The sequence below is a fragment of the Pieris brassicae genome, chromosome 8 (genome assembly GCF_905147105.1).
Source record: "Pieris brassicae chromosome 8, ilPieBrab1.1, whole genome shotgun sequence".
NCBI lineage: Eukaryota > Metazoa > Arthropoda > Insecta > Lepidoptera > Pieridae > Pieris > Pieris brassicae.
This window is the reverse complement of record NC_059672.1, coordinates 18,047,289-18,070,147: the sequence shown is the minus strand read 5'-3', so window position 1 is coordinate 18,070,147 and position 22,859 is coordinate 18,047,289. Positions and strand designations below refer to the sequence as shown.

The window sequence follows — 22,859 nt, the reverse complement described above, 5'->3', positions numbered from 1 at the left end:
GTTGTCAAACGATCTGAACTTTTTTGTAAATTCAACGTATAGTTGAATTAAATTGAAGAAATTCATCTCCAAATTATATTATTATATATTTGTATTACAGTAATGTACGGGACATCATTTAGAATTATTAGTAACTTCAATACTTTATTCAATTAACATATTTGTAATGAAATTGGCTTTAATGATAACATATTGTTTATATAACACTAGATTGTAAACTCCAGCGGGGCCGATATTCAGCAAATCTCTTGTTCCCAGTGATAATGATACGCGACCCACTAACAGAATACAGAAAAGCTCGCCTATATTGGCTATTTTGATTATATTATCTAAAAGGATAAACTGACATCAATTCAATATTTGTGGTGCCAAAACAGTGTCCGTCTATATATTTTTGTGCGAATTGATATTTGTCTGTATTTGAAGGTATATTGATTTTTCTAATTCAATAGTGCTTCAGTAATAAGAATGCCATCGCCATTGTTATCTACCTAGTCTTCGAAATGGCCACCTTTGGCTTTTATGCAGCCTTTTAATCTGTTGGGCCACGAATCTATGGATTAGCAAAATTCCGCCGCTCGCCGCTCCAAAAATTTTTTTAAAGAGACTCAATGTCACCGTGTCGTTTAGAGCAGGCCATGTCCTCAAATACTGACCATAATTTGAAGTGTAAAGGGTTGAGTTCTGGGCTAGACGAGGGCTAGTCTTCAGCTTTTATAAGTCCGCTTTTCATCTGCGTATCACGACAGATCGATCCACTCTCTTAAATTGTAATGATTGATTTAGGGCATGTCCTGTACAGCCTTTGTAGTTCTAACAGTGCGCGGCGGCCCCGGTCTGCTATGGTCGAAGCAGACGAAGTGTTGCATCTGTTGATAGTACTATATACGAACATACGGCTGATACCAAATTTTTGAAGTGTCTGGAATATGACCGACTAAGACAATCAGTGCTATCATATTTTTTTTAATACTCCATTCCATATTGTTATTTGATAATAAACATGAAAAAATATGTAAAATGGCGCAAAATCGAAAGAAGTTCTAAATTCAAAATATGTAATTAAAAAGTAGAAAAAAAAGAAGTCTAATTGGAAAGCTTCCTTAGAACTTTGAGTGTAAATATGGTCATATTGTTTACGGTAAAATATTGCTCAATTGTAAAAAAAATCTCATCCATAAACACAATGTTTCTGTGACCTCCCCTTTCCGTACCGCTTCAGTAGTTGTTTCGGTTTTACCACCCTATTTTTTTTTAATATCAGTTAAGGTGACTATGAATGACTAGTACCTTTCTTATAGGCTACAAGGCCTTAGTATTTTTTTTAAATACGCGACATGGTTATACGTGTTTTAAGAAGAGATAAAATCTTTTGCTTTCGGACAGGATTTCTTCCAATTCCCTTCCCTTACTGATTTGACCGCCTTTCGTGCGAACACTACGTGGGCGGCCAGATCAGAGAGCCTCTTTCTGTCACAAACAGAGGAGGTCTCGTTGTACCTATTAATAGCCCGGTACACAAACATTTTACTGATACCAATCGTATGGAGAGTTTTAAAAATTGCATTTGGCTTTATACCTTCTTTTTGTAATGCAATTAATATTGCTATATACTTACAATACATTAAGATTGTAATAGAAAAAGCAAATATTTGATTTTCGTCAGTACCTTATATTGAATTATTTTAAAAAATTAAGGTAACTATTACGTATGTAATTTTTTGAGCTTTGTTTTGAGCTCATCAGATCTTTCCTGGGGAATTAATAAATCCCTCAAATTTTTGTTGTTGCAAGTGACGTGCAAAACAATTCTTGTCATTTTTGATATATGACAACAGCTACCTTATTATTTATCGTAAAGGTAATTTCAAAATCTTATTTTACAATTATAACTTGCTATGCTATGGAGTTTCTTACGTTATTCTGGTCGTAGAATTTTATACGTATATTATGTCATTCACATTGGACACTGCTTATGACTGAGTTATGACGTAAGTTTTAAGACCACATAAACATTCGTATTAGTCTCAAATTTCTCAGCCGGTCATTATGAACATCAAATATTTATTTTTATAGTTTTTTTTATTATAATCTTATTGAATTGTAATTGATAACTTTTAAAAACAGAAAAAGCAGGATTGTTAAAATATAATTTATTAAATCATTTTCTTTGTGTATAAGTGTTAATTTATATTGTTATTCAATTATCAATTCACTAATAGGAACTTGGTGGAAGAATGAGTTGATGTTTTTGTTAATTTCCTTTATAATATCAGTAATAATTGGGTTCCCGACTTCTTCGACAATTTCATTACCGCTCTCTTTTATAACTTCCTTTGCAGCTTGTCCTGAAAAAATATAATAATTTCTGTGAAAATTGGAAATAACTCCTATATAATAGTTTCACAGATTTCAGAACCTGTTCCATTGTTCGATTTCATTTATACGCAAGCTCAATCTCTTATTGATGTTACTACTAAACTAAACGATGTTGATATCGCCGGAGTTTGAACACTCAACAGCAGGTCAGACTACCACAACTTCTAATTAATGTTATAAGGATTAAAATATTAGATTTTATATGTTTAAAATTTTTTATACTATTATTTCCAAATTTATATATCTTTTAAGTGTTAAACAATTATGCTATATATATCCCACGTGTTTGGATGCAATTTCTGTGTATGCAGATTCTCTCATATATCTATTTACATATATATATATATATATATATATCAAATATTTTTAAAAAGCCTAAATTCAGGAAAAATCATAAAATTTCAACGACGACGATATCTGAGATAAAACAAGAAATATGTTAAAAAGAAAGGAGTGAATTGCAACATAAAAAACCTTTGTCACGAGGTGAAAAGGAAGAGCTTAGTCTTCTTTATAAATCTGTACACAAAATATGAAAGGGAATATGAGGCACATAGACTAAAGACACTGGAAAATCAATGACTTAAAAAAGGTAGCGTTAAGAAAGGCCTTAAGGAACTGGATACTTTTAAAACCTGGATACCAAGCCTGAAAGGAAACCAAATTGGCAAAATAGAGTATTTTAAAAACAAGCTAATTAAGATTGCTACAAAGTACTTCCAAAACCTATATGAGGAATGAAATACAAGTGCACCTTATGAAAATTTTCACAGTTTACCTACATCACCAGAAAAAAAAGTTTATTTAAAAAATTTGATACCCTTGAAATTCTAAGAAAGATAGACAAGCTAAAAAAAGAAAAGACTTGTGGTCCGGATGGAATAACCAACGAAGCCACCAATTATAACATCACTCTTTAATAAAATACTAAAAAAGTAAAGGTAAGGTAAAAGCTATACCGAATGCTTTTATATAAAAAAGGTGATCCTACAGACATTGGTAACTATAGACCGATAAGCTTACAACCGAATCTCTACAAATTATTTGCTTCATGGATAGAGAGCAGAATATCCACGCATATACAGGATATTTGACTCGAACACAAATAGAAAAATAACAACTTGTCAACGAGCCATGGAACGCAGTGTACTAAATTTAAAACTGAAGGACAAGATCAGAAGTACAAAAATTAGAAGCAAAACGAAGGTTATTGATGCACTATCGCATTGCAAAAAACTTAAGTGGAAATGGGCGGGTCATACCGCTCGAATGAACAATGACAGATGGACAAAGAGGGTAACAAAGTGGAAAGGGCCACCAGGAAAAAGAAAACGTGGTCGCCCTCTTGCACAGTGGGCTGAAGAGCTTAAGAAAGTTGGTGGAGAGGATTGGGAGAAAAATGCTCTAAACGGAGAGATATGGAGCCAATTGGAGGAGGCCTATACTCAATAAGAGATCCTTGAAAAAAAATAGAAAATATATATATTTTATGTGTGTGTTTATTTTGTAAATTTTTCAAGGAATAAATGAGGCTTAATTATTATTATTATAATTATTATATATATATATATCCATAACATAGCCTTTGGAACCACAAAACTCAATATTAAACTCGGGATTGCAATCGCCATCGTTATCATAGAGAATACAGGTTGCATTGTAAGGCTGTGAGACTCCTAAGTCTTAACTTAAAAGGTTATTTATGCGTTAACTTTTTTAATTACTTACCGAGCACATCATTTCCATTAAAAAGATTTCCGAACATAACGTCCGCTTTGTCCTTCAATTCAAAACTGTGCTTGTAATCTTTGATGTTCCAGTATTTAGCTCCATCCTTTTCAAATTCTTCGATATTTAATTCCACGCTGAATTCTGCCTTTCCTGAAATGATCAATTTCGCTATTAGCACATAATTTAAATAAATATAGATTTGATTACTGCATACTGATAAGCAACTGATAGACATTATATCGAGGTAATGTCTATCTAATTCGTTAAAGTGGAGTTGCTTAATAGATGCAGGGAAACAAATTTGTCAGTCACAGTAGAGCCATATATAGTGAAAGATCAACAACTACTTACGTCTGTCTGGTCCGCTAGTAATAAATAAAAACGTGCCTTAAGTTGACCGTCACAGCCTGTAGCTTTAGTATGGACACCACGTAAAATCAAAGCTCTCCATAACAAAGTATCGATACCTAACATTAAATTAAGCAGCGCCTGCATGCCAGTGCTCGGCACGCATCATTCAAATTGAATTTGTCTTACTTTACAAAGAAAGTCGTTACGAGTTTAGGCCTTTTCAATATACTCTAGTAGCATTGGAGTGTAAGACAAGGATTATTAAATAGAATTGGGAGTGTACTGGTTACTCCTATGTATGTTAGTCTCTACCATAGTGGCCATCAAGCCGATAAAGCGATGCTAAATATTTCTGCTTACTCAGTTGTACGTGAATAGGTCCTTTTCCTTCCATACGCAAAATTAGTAATTGTCCATTCATTTCATAGCTTCCTTCAACTTTGGGAGAACATTGTAGTTTTATTAGTATCTTGGAGTTTGATTTGTCGTATCTGAAATAATTAATAATATAACTGTAACAAATAAAATGTGCTTGACGGTATAAAATGGTCTTCCAGATAGCAGTTAGCTAAGGGTGCGTGACACTTAACAAAAACTTATCAAGTGGAATTGTGGTGAAACGTCTGTCTGGTTAAATAAAAAAAACTGAATAATGTAATAATGTAATATTGAGAGTTTGAGATCATTTTATGATTTTTTTGTAGTACATGACACGAACAATGCTACCATTGCAGTAATACAAGATACCATAAACAAAACTAACACAAACGTTAAATTAGAATTCAATTGTTTAATATAAATTATTATATATTATTGCATTCCGCGTCCGGTAATAAACTACAGATTTGAATAATTACTGTTACAAAAAATAAATTGCTCTCTAGATATTTTATAAGACTTTTTCTGTCCATTTTAATTCAAAGCATTAAACATTTTAACTAGGTAGATCTCTAACAATAAACAAAATATTTTAAAGATTCATGGTCAAAATTCATTTTAAACAAGCTTTTTAAAATATTTTAAGGCCAACCGCAAAAGATTGACCAGTTTCCGTGTATAATAAGAATAATTACTAGAAACTAGCTTTAACTGACCTACATTAAATTATTTGGTAAACACCATATAATACGTGACAACTAACATAACTAAGTTTACGATAAGCACTTTCAAGTTCTAAACTAAAAACATTGTTTACAAGGACACTTAGTAAATTAGAAAGTTGATATGATGTACGATTACAGGCTTTTTAACTGGGAACTGTGCCATTTTTACAACACTTAGAGCATATTAAGACAGATTTTGTTATTCAATAGTTTAGAATTTTTAATTTTGAATGCGAAAATAAATTATTAAAATTTAACCATACCATCCAACAATTTTTATTTATTCGTTAACCATAAATTTGATGCTATGATTTATATAATGCCACAGTCCAAGTGTCTTATTGATATAATCTAATATTTTATTTTTTTGTTGTGACTATAAAAATCGAAGTGTATTGGTGTATTTTTTGTACGCGAGAAACATAATTGCTGTATGCCTGGAGTCTTAATATATATGCCTTATCTACGTTTACTTTTTTTTTAAATGTGATAAATATTTTTTAATTTAATTAAGTCTACCGTTGAATTTACTTAAATGTAAAAAAAATTAAATCAATAAATTATATTTAACGTGCATCATTATTAGAATTTTAAATTCGTCAAGGCTCCGTGGATGTTATTGGATCCTCGTTCATATTGTATTGAAATAGCATTAGAATCCCATAAAATAAGTGTTTTAAAATAAAAGTCTACTATATGTACCTACGGCTCGCCTATCTGCTACTTTGAATGGTCCAGTGAATAGGCTGTCTCGCTCTTAAAGCTTGATTACTAACATCGATGAAAATATTGATGTGTTTGTCAACAGTGTGCCAAATTGCCGTAACCTTGTTTATCATCCTCTTAATGAGACTTAAGTTTTCAATTAGTTTAGGTTATTATGGTTATTTATATTTATTTTTTTAGTTATATTAATTATTAATGTTCAATTTTTAGTTTTGATTTTTTTTATTGTTTGTTTTAATTTTCTCCTTTGATAGGTTTATATAATTTACGTAATTATATTAGAATATTCTAATATAATTGATGTGTATGTGTGTTAAATTTGCAAAGGCATATTTACTTAATGTTACATACATACATATTGTTTTAGAACGTAGAAATAAATAAATAAATTACTGGGTTTAAGTTAAAACTTACTGTGGTACTGGCAGTACCACAAACAGTTTATAGAACTCATTACCAGAACTATTCTGTGCCATACGGAAAATGACGTACTTAGCCTTCTTAGCAATGCAGTCTTTCAGCCCAGTCACGGTATAGTCAGTTAAAGTCAGCTTGAGGTTAGGTGAACTGGCGTCTGTGTGTTTGATGACCAAAGGGTCCAATGACTTTATTTGGAACTCAGGGATCCCAGCTGCGAAGATTTTTAACGCCGCCTGCGCCGATTCTTTGCTACATTTCGAGTCTCCGACCTTACATTTTGCTACCAATGGAACTGGAAATTAACAAAACGACTTTAGTTCATAATTTCTTAGATATGTTTTTATGTACTTCTTGTACTGATATTAAAAAAGCAGAAGTTTTACTGAACGGAAAAATTATGATATATAAAAGCAAAGCGCACCATCTTCAATGAACGTGGGTGAAACCGCGGAGATGGCCTGGTACAGTGGAATCTCTATAACTTGAACCTCCAAATACGCGGTATCTCGAATTCCTTAGGCTTTAACTCGAACAAAATATTATTTCCTTAGAAGTATTGATAATACATGTTTATACAAATAATAATTAATTTTATTTGTGGTGTAATTCCCGTTGCCAAAGATATTTAAAAAAAAAGATTATTAGTTTCTTCACTAAAATATTGGTCCACGTAGAGCAAAAAATGAAATACTTTTAATGAATACTATATTGGCATTTTATATTAAGCAGCTTTTAATGGTAAATAATAATGTGTGCTTTTATTTTTTTAATAAACGACAGTCGACCTTTTTATTTATTCCCAAGTTCTGTTTAGGGTGTTATAAATTTATTTATTACTTATTTTTAATTTCATTTTAGGGATATTACTATGTTGTCTATGTATATCCAAAAACTATATTTAAAAATTGATTAATAGTTTGGCATCGTATTATGAAAATAATTGGTATTAATACTAAGATTTTGCATAGTAATATAAAATTATATAAGAAATATTCATGGTCGAGGTCAGGACAGAGGCACTATTCTACCAGCTTACTTGCCTTGGACAAGGTAAACTTACTAGGTTATTCAAGAATTAAAAAATATATTATATTAATATGACCGAAGTGTAGAGACAATTATTGGACTTCATTTTTTATGAAAAAAATATAAATTATTTTTAAATATTCAAAGTGGATTAAAATAAGTTTTAATATTAAAAAGGTTTATTTATTGAACAATTTATTAAATATACCTACAGAATATCCTGGGATATTTTTAAATTATTCAAAAGTTTTTACTTTATTCGTTACAAACATACAAAAAAACCTTTATATTAAAAAAATCGATAACGAAAATTGGAGGTAAAACCGTATTTAAGCTTGATTAAAATACAGAAGCCAATATCCAAGGCAACCGTGGTTTGTGAGGTCGGGTTGGGTAGGCCTTGTCATACATACCTGGAAATAGGAGGTACTAGAGTCCAAGCTAAAAATACCCATAACCATGGCATGGTGAACCATGAAAGTGGATGAAGCGATAGAGATATGTCAGAACCGTAACAAGGGGGACCGGCCTGGTGGTTTGCGAAAGCGGGACAAAAATAAAAAATATATAAATATTACCTCCATTAGTATAGGCAGCAAATGCAAGAATAACCACAAAGTATTTCAAATCAATCATATTAAAAAAAAATGCAAATTAATTTTTACGCGCACAACTTTACCCGTTAACCAATAATATTAAATGGTACATTGGTCACGTCCAACTCGCCTTTTTATAAACAACTTGCTTTTTACTCGTTTATTTTTAACATATTAGCACGCAAAAACTTATCAGGTATTTTCCATCCATCATCTATTGATTTTTTATTGATGGACTAAGAGCTCGTGAACTTTTATTCTCCATATAAAGACTGAATACTACCTTTACATCTACATTTAGTCCGAGATAGTTGGGTATAAAAACAGTGTATGAATCAGTAAAAGACCATGTTTGATTTTGACACTTGACTAACAAATTACGAAGAAACAGCTGACGGTCTAATCTTCAATCCAAAAAATAAATATAGGTATCTAAAACTGTGTATTATAATATATAGTGCTAATATATTAAATTTATCAATAACATCAGATGCCAGAATTTAAACATAACATTATTTGCTATGCTTTTATCAATAAACTGGAAGTTTCACTTTGTATAATGTTCTAAATTCTGAAAATTTAACGGCTATTTAAATTATTTTATTATATTTAAGTTAGATATAATTGTGACTCCTAGGCTTAGTTAAATGTCCAATAACAAAGATAACATTGAGTAGGAACTGGGATCATAGTGTTCGTTGTCCGTTTGTATGGGTTAAATTTAAAGATATTTTTTGTTCGTACATTTTAGACATATCAAAATTATTATTCGTGTTTTTATATAATCCAAAGAAATAAACAGTCAGCTTACCATTTAGTAACGATTTAGATCTCGATTTTGATTACAACTTTGTATTAAAAAAATCTGTTGTGATCTTTTCACGTCATTACGACTTAGGAGTAATATTAGTACCAAATTGTATTGTCTTTTGTTAAAATAGCTTTTACACATTAAGAAAAACACTTTTTGATCGGATTAAAGATATGTATAATTATTAAAACTAATAATTATTTACATAATTCTAAATTTTAATTTTCTTCCGACGTTTCGCGTGCTTTTCAGTGTGCGTGGTCACGGTGACTGAAGACAAAAGGTGTTAAATGTCAAAAGTATCACAGCTGCAGAGAAAGTTGATTTATCTGTATTTATTGCCCCGAAGTTGATATCGACTAAAAGATGACGGGTTTTGGCAAAAATGACTCACGGTGTCCTCTGTTTTCGCGGAATGTTTGTCTTCGGGTTTTAATTTGGATATTATTGGATCCCAGGTGTTTGATTATTATAGGCCATCTTCTCTATTGAAATTGGGGTGTTTTTTTTATTGCAATGGCTTCGCGTACCAATCTTGGGAAGAATCTTTTTTCTTTCGCAAGTACTTTCGGTTGGTCAAAGCGCATGTAATGATTAGGCCTATCTAGAGTGTGTTCACAGACTGCTGATTTTGAGTGTCGTCTATGTCTTATGTCTGCAATGTGCTAGGGCAAACTAAATGCAATATGTCCAGCAGACTCATAGATACATAGCTTTTATCCGTTCAAAAAGTGTTTTTCTTAGTACCAAATTTTTATAAATTAATATTATAAACTAATTTAGAATAAAAACGATAGACCTTTTTTATTCATCATTATAAATGAGTAATGTTTTGTTAGGTCAAAGTAAAATATGTTATTATATTTTAAAGCCAATTAGATTATGTACATATTTTAACTTCAGAGCAACAATAAGTAAAATAAATAAGAGCCGTAAAATAATTCGAAAATAATATAACATGACTACAGTGTACAATACCATGTTTTTACTAAATGTTATATAAGTACAGGGCTATAGAACTATTAAGAAAAGATTTTTGTAATCCATATAATGAAGTGAAAGCCAACGAAAAATCTAGATTTGGAGGAGTTTTTCAGATTGGTACCGCTAAATTTTGTTTTTTTTTTGTTTTAAATTAAATTAACTATTAACTTAAAGTTTGTCATTCTACAACATTGTTAATTTACTATAAGGATCACTCAGCAATGGATTTAGTATAGAAATAATTTTCTGAACTAAATAACTGATTTTCATAGTATATTACCGATGGTAATCGTGATGTTTGGATTATTGAATTAGTGTGTAGATAAAAACGTGTTAAACGTTCGAATACCATATAAAAAAAACACGTCAGTTAAGCAAACACGTACGTGCGTAATTTTATCGAGCTGTGCGTAATTGATACTTGCGGGCGGTGGTCGTGCGTTGGACCAATGGATTTTTCCAACTATATAGGCGACTGATTATACGATGAGGATAATGGCATCTTTAACACTCAAAAAGAAATAACGACCAATATTTTCAAAAATCGAATCATTTTTGTTTATATACAAAGCAATGTATATTTACGAGGACGTGAGTACTTTTTTATTGAAAGCCTGAAGTCGGGACACTCACGAAATAGATACAGGTATCTGTACCGTATCGGACCGGCTATACGCCGTGCAGGTTTCAATAAACCATATGAAAACTTTAATATATCATACACAACCACAATATATCTTCGTCAATTTGTCCATTACATGTCGTAGTAAAGTGGCCAGGATCAATGACCCTACGCTAGACTCTTAGAAGTCACAAAATGCCTATCAAGTTTGTCTATCCGGTTTTAGAAAAAGTATGTTTCAATCGAACTGACAGGTCGTAAATTATACATATACCTCGAAATGACTAAAACGCAAATTGCTAATCATGACTAGATGAGGCAGTGCGTTCTCATAATAATAAAAGAGCTTTTTTAGTACCATGACAAATTAATATATATATATATTACAAGAAGAACAAGCAAACACAAACAACAAACCTGTAATGTAGCCTTTAAATCCTCTGCCAAGGAATTCTAGAATTTTCTATCTTTGGTTGTTTGTAAATATTTATTGAATTTTAACTATACACTACATAATGAATGCGCAGAGCAGTATTGGCCTTGTGGCTACAGCGTGCGATTTTCATCCCTGAGATCGTAGGTTCGATTCCCGGCCTTACACTAATGGACTATATTTCTATGTGCGCATTTAACATTCGCTCGAACGGTGAAGGAAAACATCGTGAGGAAACCGGCTTGCGTTAGACCCAAAAAGTCGACGGCGTGCGTCAGGCACATAACCCTGATCTCCTGCTTGCCTATTAGATAAACAAATGATTATGAAACAGATACAGAAATCTGCGGCCCAGACCTAAGAAGGTTGTAGCGGCATTGATGTTTTTTTTCCACATAGTGAATATGTGGAAATCACGTGGTTGTAGAGGATACATTTATATAAAATAATGCACGTATAATAAAGCACTTACTGCGTTGAGAACGCATGATTGGTCATAAGTTTAATTCCCCATGACAATTAATATAACTTAATAGCTTTGAAAGTAATTACTGCAATTAATCTAATTTTAATAACTAATTCAGAAGAATATAACATAATAGAACAGAAGAATATAATATATCAGCGGTCGATTCGATTCGCTCGCAGCAACAGTATTCCGGTGCTGACTGGACGGCCTCCGCCACCTTTTTTTTAAACGTCAGGCAATGCTTTTACGCATATCCCTGTGGTATTTTACTCCAGCAGGGATTATGTGGGACTCAGACCTGACGGATGCCTTCAGCTCGCCAAAGGGCGGAGGAAGGCAGCTGAGCCCTATCCTTACGCCCGGCGAACGCGAATGCCACGACACAACCATGTCTCCTCTCATGCACAAATCTTCAAAATCTTAATTTAGGGCAGACGTGCGAAAACACGGCGTCGCTGCCCCGGTCGTCGTTTCCATCTGCAGCATCTGAATCATTTTCACGCTGAGACTCCGCATTCTCTTTCTGAGTAAGGACGGCCTCCACCATTCTTTGAATAAGTAGTGGAAGCGACCGATTGCAAAAATGCTATTAGTAGGCACCGAGCGTAAGCAGTCCCAAGCCGGGCACTCCTTATGCCTCACGGTATCATCTATACAGTCAATGATGACAAACGGGTGTCGCCGCTCTTCCAACGATTTGATGCAGGTAACTTCCGAAGTATCCATGGCCAGAGAGAACCCGAACAAGCCGATAGGAAAGCGATCCCCACCATCGGTCCTCCAGTGTTTCAAACCAACCACCGTCGCGTGCCATAGGAGCAATACAAATTAATATATTTTACTAATACTTAACTTCATGAAAAATTACGATCTAGCCTAACTTAAGACTAATAAGTAATTTAAGTACCTTATTTACTAATAAGGATATTGACATAAGAAAGTGTCCAATAACACTACTTACTTTGGAAAATTCTCTGTTCTTGTGTTCAATTTTTTTCCTACTGTTTAACACTTAAGACTAACTAATTCACTAGTTTAAATGCTTTAGTCCTTTAAAGGCTTCTCGCAAGGCCCGTGGTGTCAAAATGTTGAAAAGCCTCGACATTTATATGATAGTGGACCCTATGTTCTAGGGCTGCAGTATTCTTTTCGACGTCCTCTACAGTGTAAAGTTCCGATGAAGGTCGTTATTGCTAATGTACCGGAGAGCATTGAATACACTGAGCACTTTGTTTTGGAATCAACACGAAATAATCATTGCAAATATTATCTTCTAAACATAATTAAATTAAACGAATTTAACTATCAAGTTAATACTCTGTGTAGGTGCCAACTAATACAACTTTCGTCTTAACTATTGGAGATTTGCTCACCCGTTTGTGGCATAAAGTTAGATTGTACATTCCTTGTATCTAGACAAGAATTTAGACTATTGTATAAGTTACTAGAATACTGTTTAGGCCATATATCTGTAAGACACATAGGATGTATGTGGCACTAATATAAGTGTATTCATTTCTTACACATTAATATATGTAACAAATGTATCGTATTTTTACTTTAATAACCTAGGCTAATAAGAAAATATTCTCAAGGTTCAGTCATTAAGTGTTCGCGTTAGAAATGATTTTCTGCGTGTTTATGTACCATAAAGGTTCCTGCAGGAGGTCGGAGACCTGCTTCCTGGTCTGGATAGCAAAACTGAGGACTGTCCGTTGAAATTATCAAGGAATATTACAACACCACAAAAACAGTATTAGCATGTACCGCATGCAGTACATGCATGTTAAATAAAGAAAGAGAGCCACACTTGCCGGCACAAAATGTTTTATTTAAATATATACTTAAAACCAAAGGAAAAAACGTTTAACTTATTAAAGGCAACGAGTTCGCTTTATCTTAGTAAATCGAAAAATTCTTTGAAAATTCATCCAATTATTATAATTTGGAAACTTAAGTCGTTTTGAGTATAAGTATCAGTAAGCTTTCAATATCAATAAATAATAAAAAGCTAAATTTAATGTAATTCATACCCAGATCTTTTTGTCCATTAATAAGGTTTTTGAAGTCGAAAGAAATTGGCGCTGTTACTTAGTTTTTCAGTTTGAAATATTTGATGGAGCGATATTCTTTGTTGTCATCTCCAACCACAGTTTTAAAATCACAATGGAAAATTATATTTTACGACCCTGAAAATAGTAATGTAATATGAGTCCTACATTGTTGCGATGTTTTTAGAGGGTAGGGCCTAGATAATTGCTACCTGGGTTTGGTGTGTAACTCAATGTTAGTCCCGTTTACGCGAGTAGTATTAACTTGTCAATGAAAATTTATATAAAATTAAAATTTGACGCCCGCAGATATAATGAGATCTCTCATGGATCGTGAAGACTCGCGAACACATAGAAATGTTAAATCAATATCTCGACAGAGATTTACAGTTAATTATAATCAATATTTGACATTTCATAGGATTACACAATTTGACAATCCACTGTTAGTAATGAAAAAACGTTAATAATGTGAACGCGAAAGTTATGTACCATCTACATTACTTAATTTATATACCTAGGTAACACTGAAAATGTTTAGAAAATAAAAAACCGCTTAATGTAGAAAGTTGCCAATACTTTTATCGTTTTTCGAAGTAATCTCCTTTCCTCTCTACACATCGTCGTATTCGATGGAACCACTGAGGTAAGCAGTGGGCCCATTCTTCCTTAGGAGTCTCTTCTATGGCATTTTCACCGTATCTTCAGGGCTCGTAAAGCGAATACCTCGAATTTTATCTTCAGTTCTTGGGAATAAATGAAAATCGCAGGGCGCCGGGTCAGGACTGTATAGCGGATGACTCATCATCTTGACACCTGCCATAGTCAAATATTCCTTGAATATTATTCAACAGTCCATTTTGCGGAGTCCGCTGAAGCATTATCGTGCTGCTCCTGCTCTTGATCGTGCGGATCCTGCTTCGAAGGCGCTGCTATCGATTTTTTTCCAAGGCAAACAGTGATGGACATACCTGTCTGCAGTAACTGTCATGAATGAGGCAATCATATTTTTCCTTGACTTCTTGAAACACCCACTGAGCTGATCGTCTTTTGGTTTCGGGTTCGTAGCAATATATCCAGCTTTCATCACATCTAACGGCGTCAAATACAGCATTTGAGTCACCGCCGTTGAAATTATTTAACATTTGTTATGGGTATGGAGCCTTCTATTAACAGATACAACGTCGAAGACCAGAAACGATCACGGCGACCGCGTGCTCTTAGACCTACAAAGGTTGTTAATGCTATTAAAGCCAGAATTCGTCGACACCGACATCCGTCGATTAGGAAGCAAACATTATAATCTCGAGAAATGAAAATTCCCACCAGAACTTTTGTCGCGATACGCAGGTGAAAAGCACAGAAATAGAAGATATTTCCGAATGATTGAGGAAATTACCGAATCAAAAATTCAAACATTGAAAAACACTCCAATAAGCAAAATGATAAAGTGTACACAGTTCTAAAGAACTGCTGAAGTGGCCGTAAAAGTACTACGTGGTCATCATCGTGCGTCAATGATGGTTTGGTGAGGATTGTCTTACCGAAAAGTCAAAACACAAAATTTTATGAAAAGGAGTTAAAACTTCAGCCATCGTATTGCGGAACCTCTCAGCAATACACATTATAAAAATATACCGTGGACTTCCCAGCAAGATTCTGCACCTGGTCACAAGGCACGAACTACCCAAACTTGCCTTGAAACCAACGTTCCGGACTTTATAAGTGCTGACGATTAGCCCTCTAGTCAGACCGTTGAGGTCTTTTGGAATCTAAATTATGGTCAGTTGTAGAGGAAATGGTCTGCTCTAAACGATAGGCCGACATTGAGTCTCTAAAAAAATCTTTGGAGTAAGATATGGCAAAATTTCCCTTGGAAACAGTGCGTACATAGATTCGGTGCAAAAACAGATTGAAGGCCAGTATAAAAGTTAAAGGCCGCCATTTCGAATAGAATAGATTTTTTAATTTTTTGCCGAGACTAATAAATATGCGGATTTAATAATATTTCATTACTTCCTTGTTTAAATCACTAATACATTTAGTTTTATTGTTTTTGCAGTATTTTGGGAGACCTACCAATTTGTAACTCAAGTTATACGAAAAATAAAATATTTAATTTTCATTGCTGAATTCAGTTTTATAATTTCGACCTTTGTTTATCAAAGTATTTCGTATTTCGGTTTATGTCCCTATTTAAAACTCAATCTTAATATCTTTTGAATCTTAACATAATTCAAATGTTGGTGGCGTAAGAAAGCTTGATGAAGATGTTCTAATTTCTAAGGATAAAAGTCGTGGCTTCGTTGGTGTGGCCTTATAATGGTCCAGGTTTCAATTCCCGGGATACACTAATCGCTATAGTTTTCTAACAGACGTGCTACTCCATCTCTATGAGAATAGTGTTATATAAGAGTACACTTCATCATAAATCACGGGTTACATTACGTAAGGAGTTACCTTATCCTACAATTCCTTAGATTATCACTAAATTCAATTTCAAATCCTTTACGTAAAAATGCTACAAGGCTTATAATAAATTCAACACAAGGTATTTAAAATAAACTTACCACTTAGAGCGACACAAAGTATACATACGTATACTTATGCATATGAAGCAATGTTTACAGTACAGTACCTAGTCGAATTTATATTAAGTTTTTCGTTATAATAAATATGAACTTTAGTGACTCACGTACCTAATTCAGGGAAGGGAAAACATTGTTTTGGGTGCCAAGTTAGTTAGGGAAACAAATTCAAGCTCCTAATATAGTCTTGTTTGTACACTGTACTTTTTACAACTAAATCATTATTGTGAATCATTATTTTTGTGAAGTGTTTAGATTTGCGTTTATGGTTTGAAGTAAAAAAATATAGTTAAACTAGCGGACCCGACACACGTCCTGTCTTGACTATGAATATCGATTTTGAATTGGTATAATTAACTAAAAATTCTTTATGATATGGAACATTCCTTGTTTGTTTTTCTAGCGCGTTTATAAATAGTTTTGTTGGTATTCCGACACGGGAACAGGCTACACATAAATGGCCATGTGAAAAACATGTATTTAAAGATTAATGGCACAAACAATTAGCGACTGTAATTATTTTATATGTATTTTATCAATATAATAACTCCAATCGAAGCATAATGTTTTAAATAATATTCATTTTTATTACATACATTGTACCACAAAGAACGGTTCGGTGGCCGTCAATACACAATACTTATACTAACTAGAATAATAAGTTCTGAGTACATACCTTGTTACAATATCTTCTTACCAGGAAGAAAGGCACAGAATATTATCAGCCGTAAGGATTTGGAGAAATTCTATTTGGGAACAAAGAGAGGTTAGACTGATGCTAATACCTTGCCTCACGATAGTTCACAAAAACGCACTAAATACTTACTAGAAAGTTATAAATTCGGTCCAGGCGTTACTTATGTAGATAATCGTTATTTGATTTGTCATAGCTTGACCAGTTATTAAGAAGTATAATAAAAACTTAACACTTAATTTATATAATTTTTCTTGAATATCATAACAATAATATAATTATTAAACAACTTATTGTTAAGACTTTAATAACCTCTATTATGTGTGTGTTCATAGTTAAATGGGTTTATAAATTCTGTCTGATTTACCTATTAGAAAAAGTAATTTACCACCGAGAATGCCAATTCTGACTCACCTTTGTCATGATATACAAAATTAAATAGGAATATGTAATAAAATAGCAATTTAAAAATTATATATTATATTTACCAATTTACATTAAACCAAAAATATATGCATTATATCTATAAGACCCTAAAATTTGGAAGAAATTTGGGAGCCTAGGGGAATCGTAAATCGACATTTAATACTTTACATTACGTTGATTTTTCAACTGATAAAACTGTAATACGTTGCGCATAATTATTCATTTGTTTCTCTTAATAAATTTATTGATGAGGTCTTATAGCCGGACCATTTAATCATGTGATCATAGTTCTTTGAATAAGTCATCGACAATGCTAAATTATGCAGTAAATATTTCATCCAGTGGTTCAGTTTTTAAGTGTTTGTTAATATGGATAACAAGTTGCTTTAAATGCGCGTACCACACCGGATCCTGGACCAGATAAGAAACTTCCTTCCAGTTCTCGTTCGCGAATTTGTGAACCGCGTCAGCTGAAAAATATCTTAATATAAATACGTAGTTTTACGAATACTAATTACTATCATACTCATAGGCATCTATAACAATTATTAATGATTTATTAGTGTCGAGAAAGCACTGGAAATTAAAAACTTATATCTATGGTAAACTTATTTTGATTCCAATACTAAGTTTTAGCTGTCTTCTATGTTGTTAGGTCAACGACTAACTTTCATGTGTTAAAAAAACAAGTGTCAACTTTTTAGGTCCGGGTCTCAGGTTTTAGTATCTGTCTCGTGATCATTTGCCTTTGCTAATAGGCAAATAGATAAGCTTTCTTTGCCTGACACCCGACATCTACTTTTTGGGTCAATAGCACATAGGAAATTCTATTGATATTTAATCTTATAAATATCATACTTTAAGTCGTTCGTCAATTCACAAATGCTAAAGAAAACGTTATAACATATAAAAATAAGGCGTTATTTCTTACGCGTCTTGTCATATATATTAATCGTACATTACACTTTGTTAAAAATAAAATAAAGATAATTAAATAAATTAAAGTTATAATATGTATCTGCAAACAATGATAATAAAAAGTCTGTGTAAAAGCAAAATAAATCGCCATCGTAAAATGCTATTACTAATGACTACGTTTGAATCTCTTTACAGACACATTTTCATTGATATTTCCTGTAGATACATAATATTTTACGTAGACTTTTTAATAGTAAAATGCATTATGTTTCTACCGGGATTCTAACGCTGGAGGTAATATAATTTGGTTTTGTTAAATTATCTCACCATAATAAACCTGTATATTGTGCGGTCTAATACTATACTACTATATTACTATTAATATATTTGGTATAATGGGTAAGTAAATAAAAGGAATATTCGTGTTTTTATGAATGGCAAAACACAAACTACCGAAAAACTTTGCAATTAGGAAAAACCATAAGACAAGACAAGACAACATATGATTGCGGCAGCCTTAAACTACCTTCCAGGAAACCTTATTTTACTATGTTAAAGTATCCTCCATAATGCCATTTGTGATGGATTCCATAAAGGCGTTTCGTGCAGGGGAAGGGAAAAGAGATCGCAGTAGTTCCATCAGGTAGACTGATCAAATGAAGAATACACTAAACCATCCAGTCCATAAATGCACACAAAAGGTATGCGTAATGGTTAGCACAGGGTTCTGAAGAAGAGTTACGTACCTAAGAGTCAACGTAATAGTACTTATTGAGAAGAATGAGAAACTATAAACCTTCGCAGATCTTGGTACATAAGTGAAACACTGCCTTAATTTTTACTTGTCAAGAGATAGTACTATCAAGCACGAATTTCGTATTTTTAATTATGTTTAAACATTTCCTAAAGCAACATAAAATAAATGATCACGCATTAATTCTATTTTATAACACATGAATTCTTTGTACTTTGAGCAAAGTTGAAGTACTTACACAAATCTTTTTGTCCGTTAAAAAGATTTTTAAAATCGAATACTACCGGTTCAATTGCTTCGTTCTTAAGCTTAATGTTTTTAATTGCTAAGTATGTTTTGCCGTTTTTATCTTGCACTTCTTTCAACTCAGCATTGACAGCTATTGAATATCTTCCTGAAAGACAAGATATTTTAGCGACTTAAAAACAAAAGCTAAACATTCGGCACTTATGTCCTTTTTTCGTAATCTCAAATATCATAATTCAAGTAATACAAAAATGCTGTATCTTTTCAATCCACCATAAAAAAAATGTTTGAATTTATGACGGTGTCATAGAAAAGTAATAACTTTACGTTTGTATGAAACTAGCATTCCGTAGTCAACATATTTGGAGCAAAGCATGTTGTGTTTAGTTTTGACATATTTTTCTTTGTTTCAAGATGTAAGATTTTATTGTAATGGCCGTTGGCAAGCCTTTTCAAATAATCATTTAAACTTAACGGAAATTTATACGAAAACTTACAATTGATTCGAGTTCGATGTATTACTATTGTTATGTTCTTGAACAGATGTGTTTTAATAATAAACATTAATTACCTGTGGTAATTCGATACTCTCCCTCTCCTTCAACGGGCAAAACAACGAGGCGACCTGATACTTCATATTTGCCTGTAGAGTCGATTTCTGGACAGTCCAGCTCAAAGTTTAGGGTAAGGCTGTTGAGATTTGACCTGAAATTGGAGTGGAATATAGGATATGAAACCTTTATGTTATTTTAATTAATTCTTGTAATACAATTCAAAGTTAAAGGATAAATGAATGTTCCTTATTCAGTATTGGAGTTTCACAGAAGAGTACTTAATAATAATAAATCATGGTATATTTATGAGACATATTATGCGGGACATTGAACACATGAAGCTTATATGTGTAATATCAGTTATTTATTTCGAAAGAGCCTCCTCGATAAATTTACTCTACAACAATTTTTTCATTCCAACCAGTTCCTGAACGTAGCAAATTCACACAAAAACCCGTATTAGTATAAATATAACAAATAATTAATCTAAATATAACTACACAAGTACGTATCCAACTCACTTTACATTCTTAATTGAACAATCCTTATAACCTTTGACTGTCGAGTTAAAGAATTTATACTTTATTATCGACAGGTTTCCATCAATGAAATCAATGTGTAGAGGGTCTGATGACCCAATACCTAAAGTACTATCCTCGGATAAAAGTTTAGGGAATGCATTAACAAATGCTGCATCAAAACATTTTGAATCCTTGTTTTTGCACGGCGAAAATAGAGCTGAAATATAATTTTATATAGAATATTATAATCTAATAGAATACTCAATAATAATAATAATCAAATAGCCTTGCTCTAGTGTTTGAGCCAATATTATAAAAAATATGTTTATTTTATAAATTTTAGCGTTAGTTGTGTGCACATATATCCTTGTCCCAGGTTATGGAACTACATATAACATGTATCAACCTACTTCGAGTGGTGTTAAAATTCTCCATACAACGTTTAAATAAATACAATATATATTATCTTACCACAGCGACCAATATTCGCACAAACCGCAAAAAATACTAATATTTTAAATGGCAATAACATGTTTTTTTTTTGTAACTGACCACAACCGAGCACGCGGTACGAGGGAATTCTTATGAAGATAAGGAAAATCTGTGAGGTTTATACGTTGCGTTAAAAATACTAAAGCTCTAAGAACCAGTTATATTGGTTCCGTAGAAAATGTAAAAAATATATAAAGTTGAAAACACGAATATCACACAAATATCTGGATACAAAAACAAATATAATATAAAGGTGAAATATTCATAAATCGTAAAAATGTCTACTGAAAAATCCTTTTATTTCCAATTAATGTAAACCTAGTGAGCTTTAAGTCAATAGTAATGTTACGAAATATTCTAAATACATTTTACAATCATAATAATTGCATGGCAAAGGATTTTTTTTTTCAATTTTGTTAACTTTATTCTTTAGTAAAGCTTAATTATATACTTGTAATACTAAATATTAACATGGCCATATTGAACCAGTTATTCTGATGAGGATATTAACTAAATTAAATGTGTTATTTTAATAAATTATTATTTAAAAAATTACGTAAACTGCATAATTTGTTGTAAAACGAGGCAATAAATATAGTAATCAATACTAATAATAGAATTAGAGGTCAAGGATACTCGGTAACTCACTGTTTTTAACGTAAATAACAACATTTCTAAAGCAACAATGTTGGTTATGGACAAATATGAAAGCCGTGTTTAACTTTATAGCGATGTTACATACAAAATGAGTATGGATGCGCAATAGTTTGCAAACAAGATTGTTCCAATATATTCTTAGTTTATAAATATAGGTTATAGAAAAATTAATACATATTGTTATGTATTAATTTTTCTATGTTATTCTTTGCTGACCACGGCTCCTAAGTAATAAGTTTCATTTAGATCTCAATACTTAGTTGGTAGCATTACCCTTTCATATTACACATAAGTGGAGCCGACATTAGAGTACAAAATTAGAATTGTTAAAATGTGTCCCGAAATTTGGCACAAAGTTGTTTGCTTATTAATTCTGCTCTTAAATTACACAGATCCATAAATATATAAAACGCAAAAAATGCTATATATCATGTTTTAAACACGGAATAGTTTATTAAATTGAAGTTGAAGTAATAAACAAATAGTTACAACTTTGTTTTCATCACTGCTATGTTTTTGTAAGCTAATAACTGATTAACATAACATACATTGTCAAAAAACGTCCCGTTTTGTGATATAATGATTTATGAGTAATTTTCGGATTTAGCACACCAAAAAACATATGAACTACACAAAAAACAAAACAGCTCTTAAAGTTTTATTTTGTAGCCTTAGCATTTTTGTAGCTACGCATAGTCATAAGATCCTAATCTTTAATAAATACGTATTTTACACGAAATTGCACTAAAAGTAGTTGATTTCAATAATGTGTCATAATGGCCAACAACCACACGCGCATAACTATGGCATACTTTCTCATTAAGCCTAATAAATTGCGATGAAAAATAAAGTTTTCCAATAAACTTATACAAATAAGTCTTGCGTCTGTAAGATAAAACTTCTTACAAAATGGATTGGGAATCTCATTTAAGATTTGTTTGACAGACGTTATCGCTGAAACTTTTTGAGATATTTTAATTTTAATTAAATTATTCTCCTTCAAAAAATTGATATTGGAAAAAACTTTTTAATGAGATGAAAAAAAATGTACCTTATGTAACTCCAGGTGGCCGATTTGCAGCCGTTTCGTGAAGTTATCGAGAAGTAGAATAATTCTTTAGATGGAATAAATTAAATCATTAATGGAAAGAATATACTCGTAGGTCAAACGAGAGAACCGATGTTTTTAAAATCAGAGGGTTTTAATTTGTTTGCTATTTGTGACTAATAAATATTGAAACTGTATTAGTAGAAAACTTTGTTGACAATACAATCTTTAATGGAAAGCTTTGAACATTGGAAGCTTA

At 32.2% G+C, this 22,859-nt stretch overlaps 2 protein-coding genes across 2 annotated transcripts; both read right to left on the bottom strand.

Annotated features, from left to right (window-relative positions):
• Positions 1-2,132: 2,132 nt before the first annotated feature.
• Positions 2,133-8,449, bottom strand: LOC123713804 (circadian clock-controlled protein daywake-like). Its single transcript, XM_045667667.1, has 5 exons — positions 8,315-8,449; positions 6,783-7,002; positions 4,822-4,952; positions 4,108-4,260; positions 2,133-2,348 (listed from the first exon to the last, which is right to left on the bottom strand). The coding sequence occupies exons 1-5, from the start codon at positions 8,370-8,372 to the stop codon at positions 2,197-2,199; spliced, it is 714 nt and encodes a 237-aa protein (XP_045523623.1). The 5' UTR covers positions 8,373-8,449; the 3' UTR covers positions 2,133-2,196.
• A 9,088-nt stretch (positions 8,450-17,537) lies between these two features.
• LOC123713155 (circadian clock-controlled protein daywake-like) lies at positions 17,538-20,983 on the bottom strand. The gene is made up of 5 exons (XM_045666695.1): positions 20,875-20,983; positions 20,404-20,620; positions 19,900-20,033; positions 19,321-19,476; positions 17,538-17,880 (listed from the first exon to the last, which is right to left on the bottom strand). Exons 1-5 carry the CDS (start codon positions 20,933-20,935, stop codon positions 17,729-17,731), a joined length of 720 nt encoding a protein of 239 aa, XP_045522651.1. The 5' UTR covers positions 20,936-20,983; the 3' UTR covers positions 17,538-17,728.
• Positions 20,984-22,859: the final 1,876 nt, after the last annotated feature.

Bases quoted from the DNA above. Each gene is read 5' to 3' on its own strand.
- LOC123713155 (XM_045666695.1), bottom strand. From the start codon at position 20,935: ATGTTATTGCCATTTAAAATATTAGTATTTTTTGCGGTTTGTGCGAAT. The intron at 20,621-20,874 runs GTAAGATAATAT...ATTATATTTCAG, and splicing joins TGCGAATATTGGTCGCTGTG to CTCTATTTTCGCCGTGCAAA. The intron at 19,477-19,899 runs GTAATTAATGTT...CTTGTCTTTCAG, and splicing joins AGAGTATCGAATTACCACAG to GAAGATATTCAATAGCTGTC.
- LOC123713804 (XM_045667667.1), bottom strand. From the start codon at position 8,372: ATGATTGATTTGAAATACTTTGTGGTTATTCTTGCATTTGCTGCCTAT. The intron at 7,003-8,314 runs GTAATATTTATA...GTTAATTTCCAG, and splicing joins TGCTGCCTATACTAATGGAG to TTCCATTGGTAGCAAAATGT. The intron at 4,953-6,782 runs GTACGTCATTTT...TAATTATTTCAG, and splicing joins TGCATTGCTAAGAAGGCTAA to ATACGACAAATCAAACTCCA.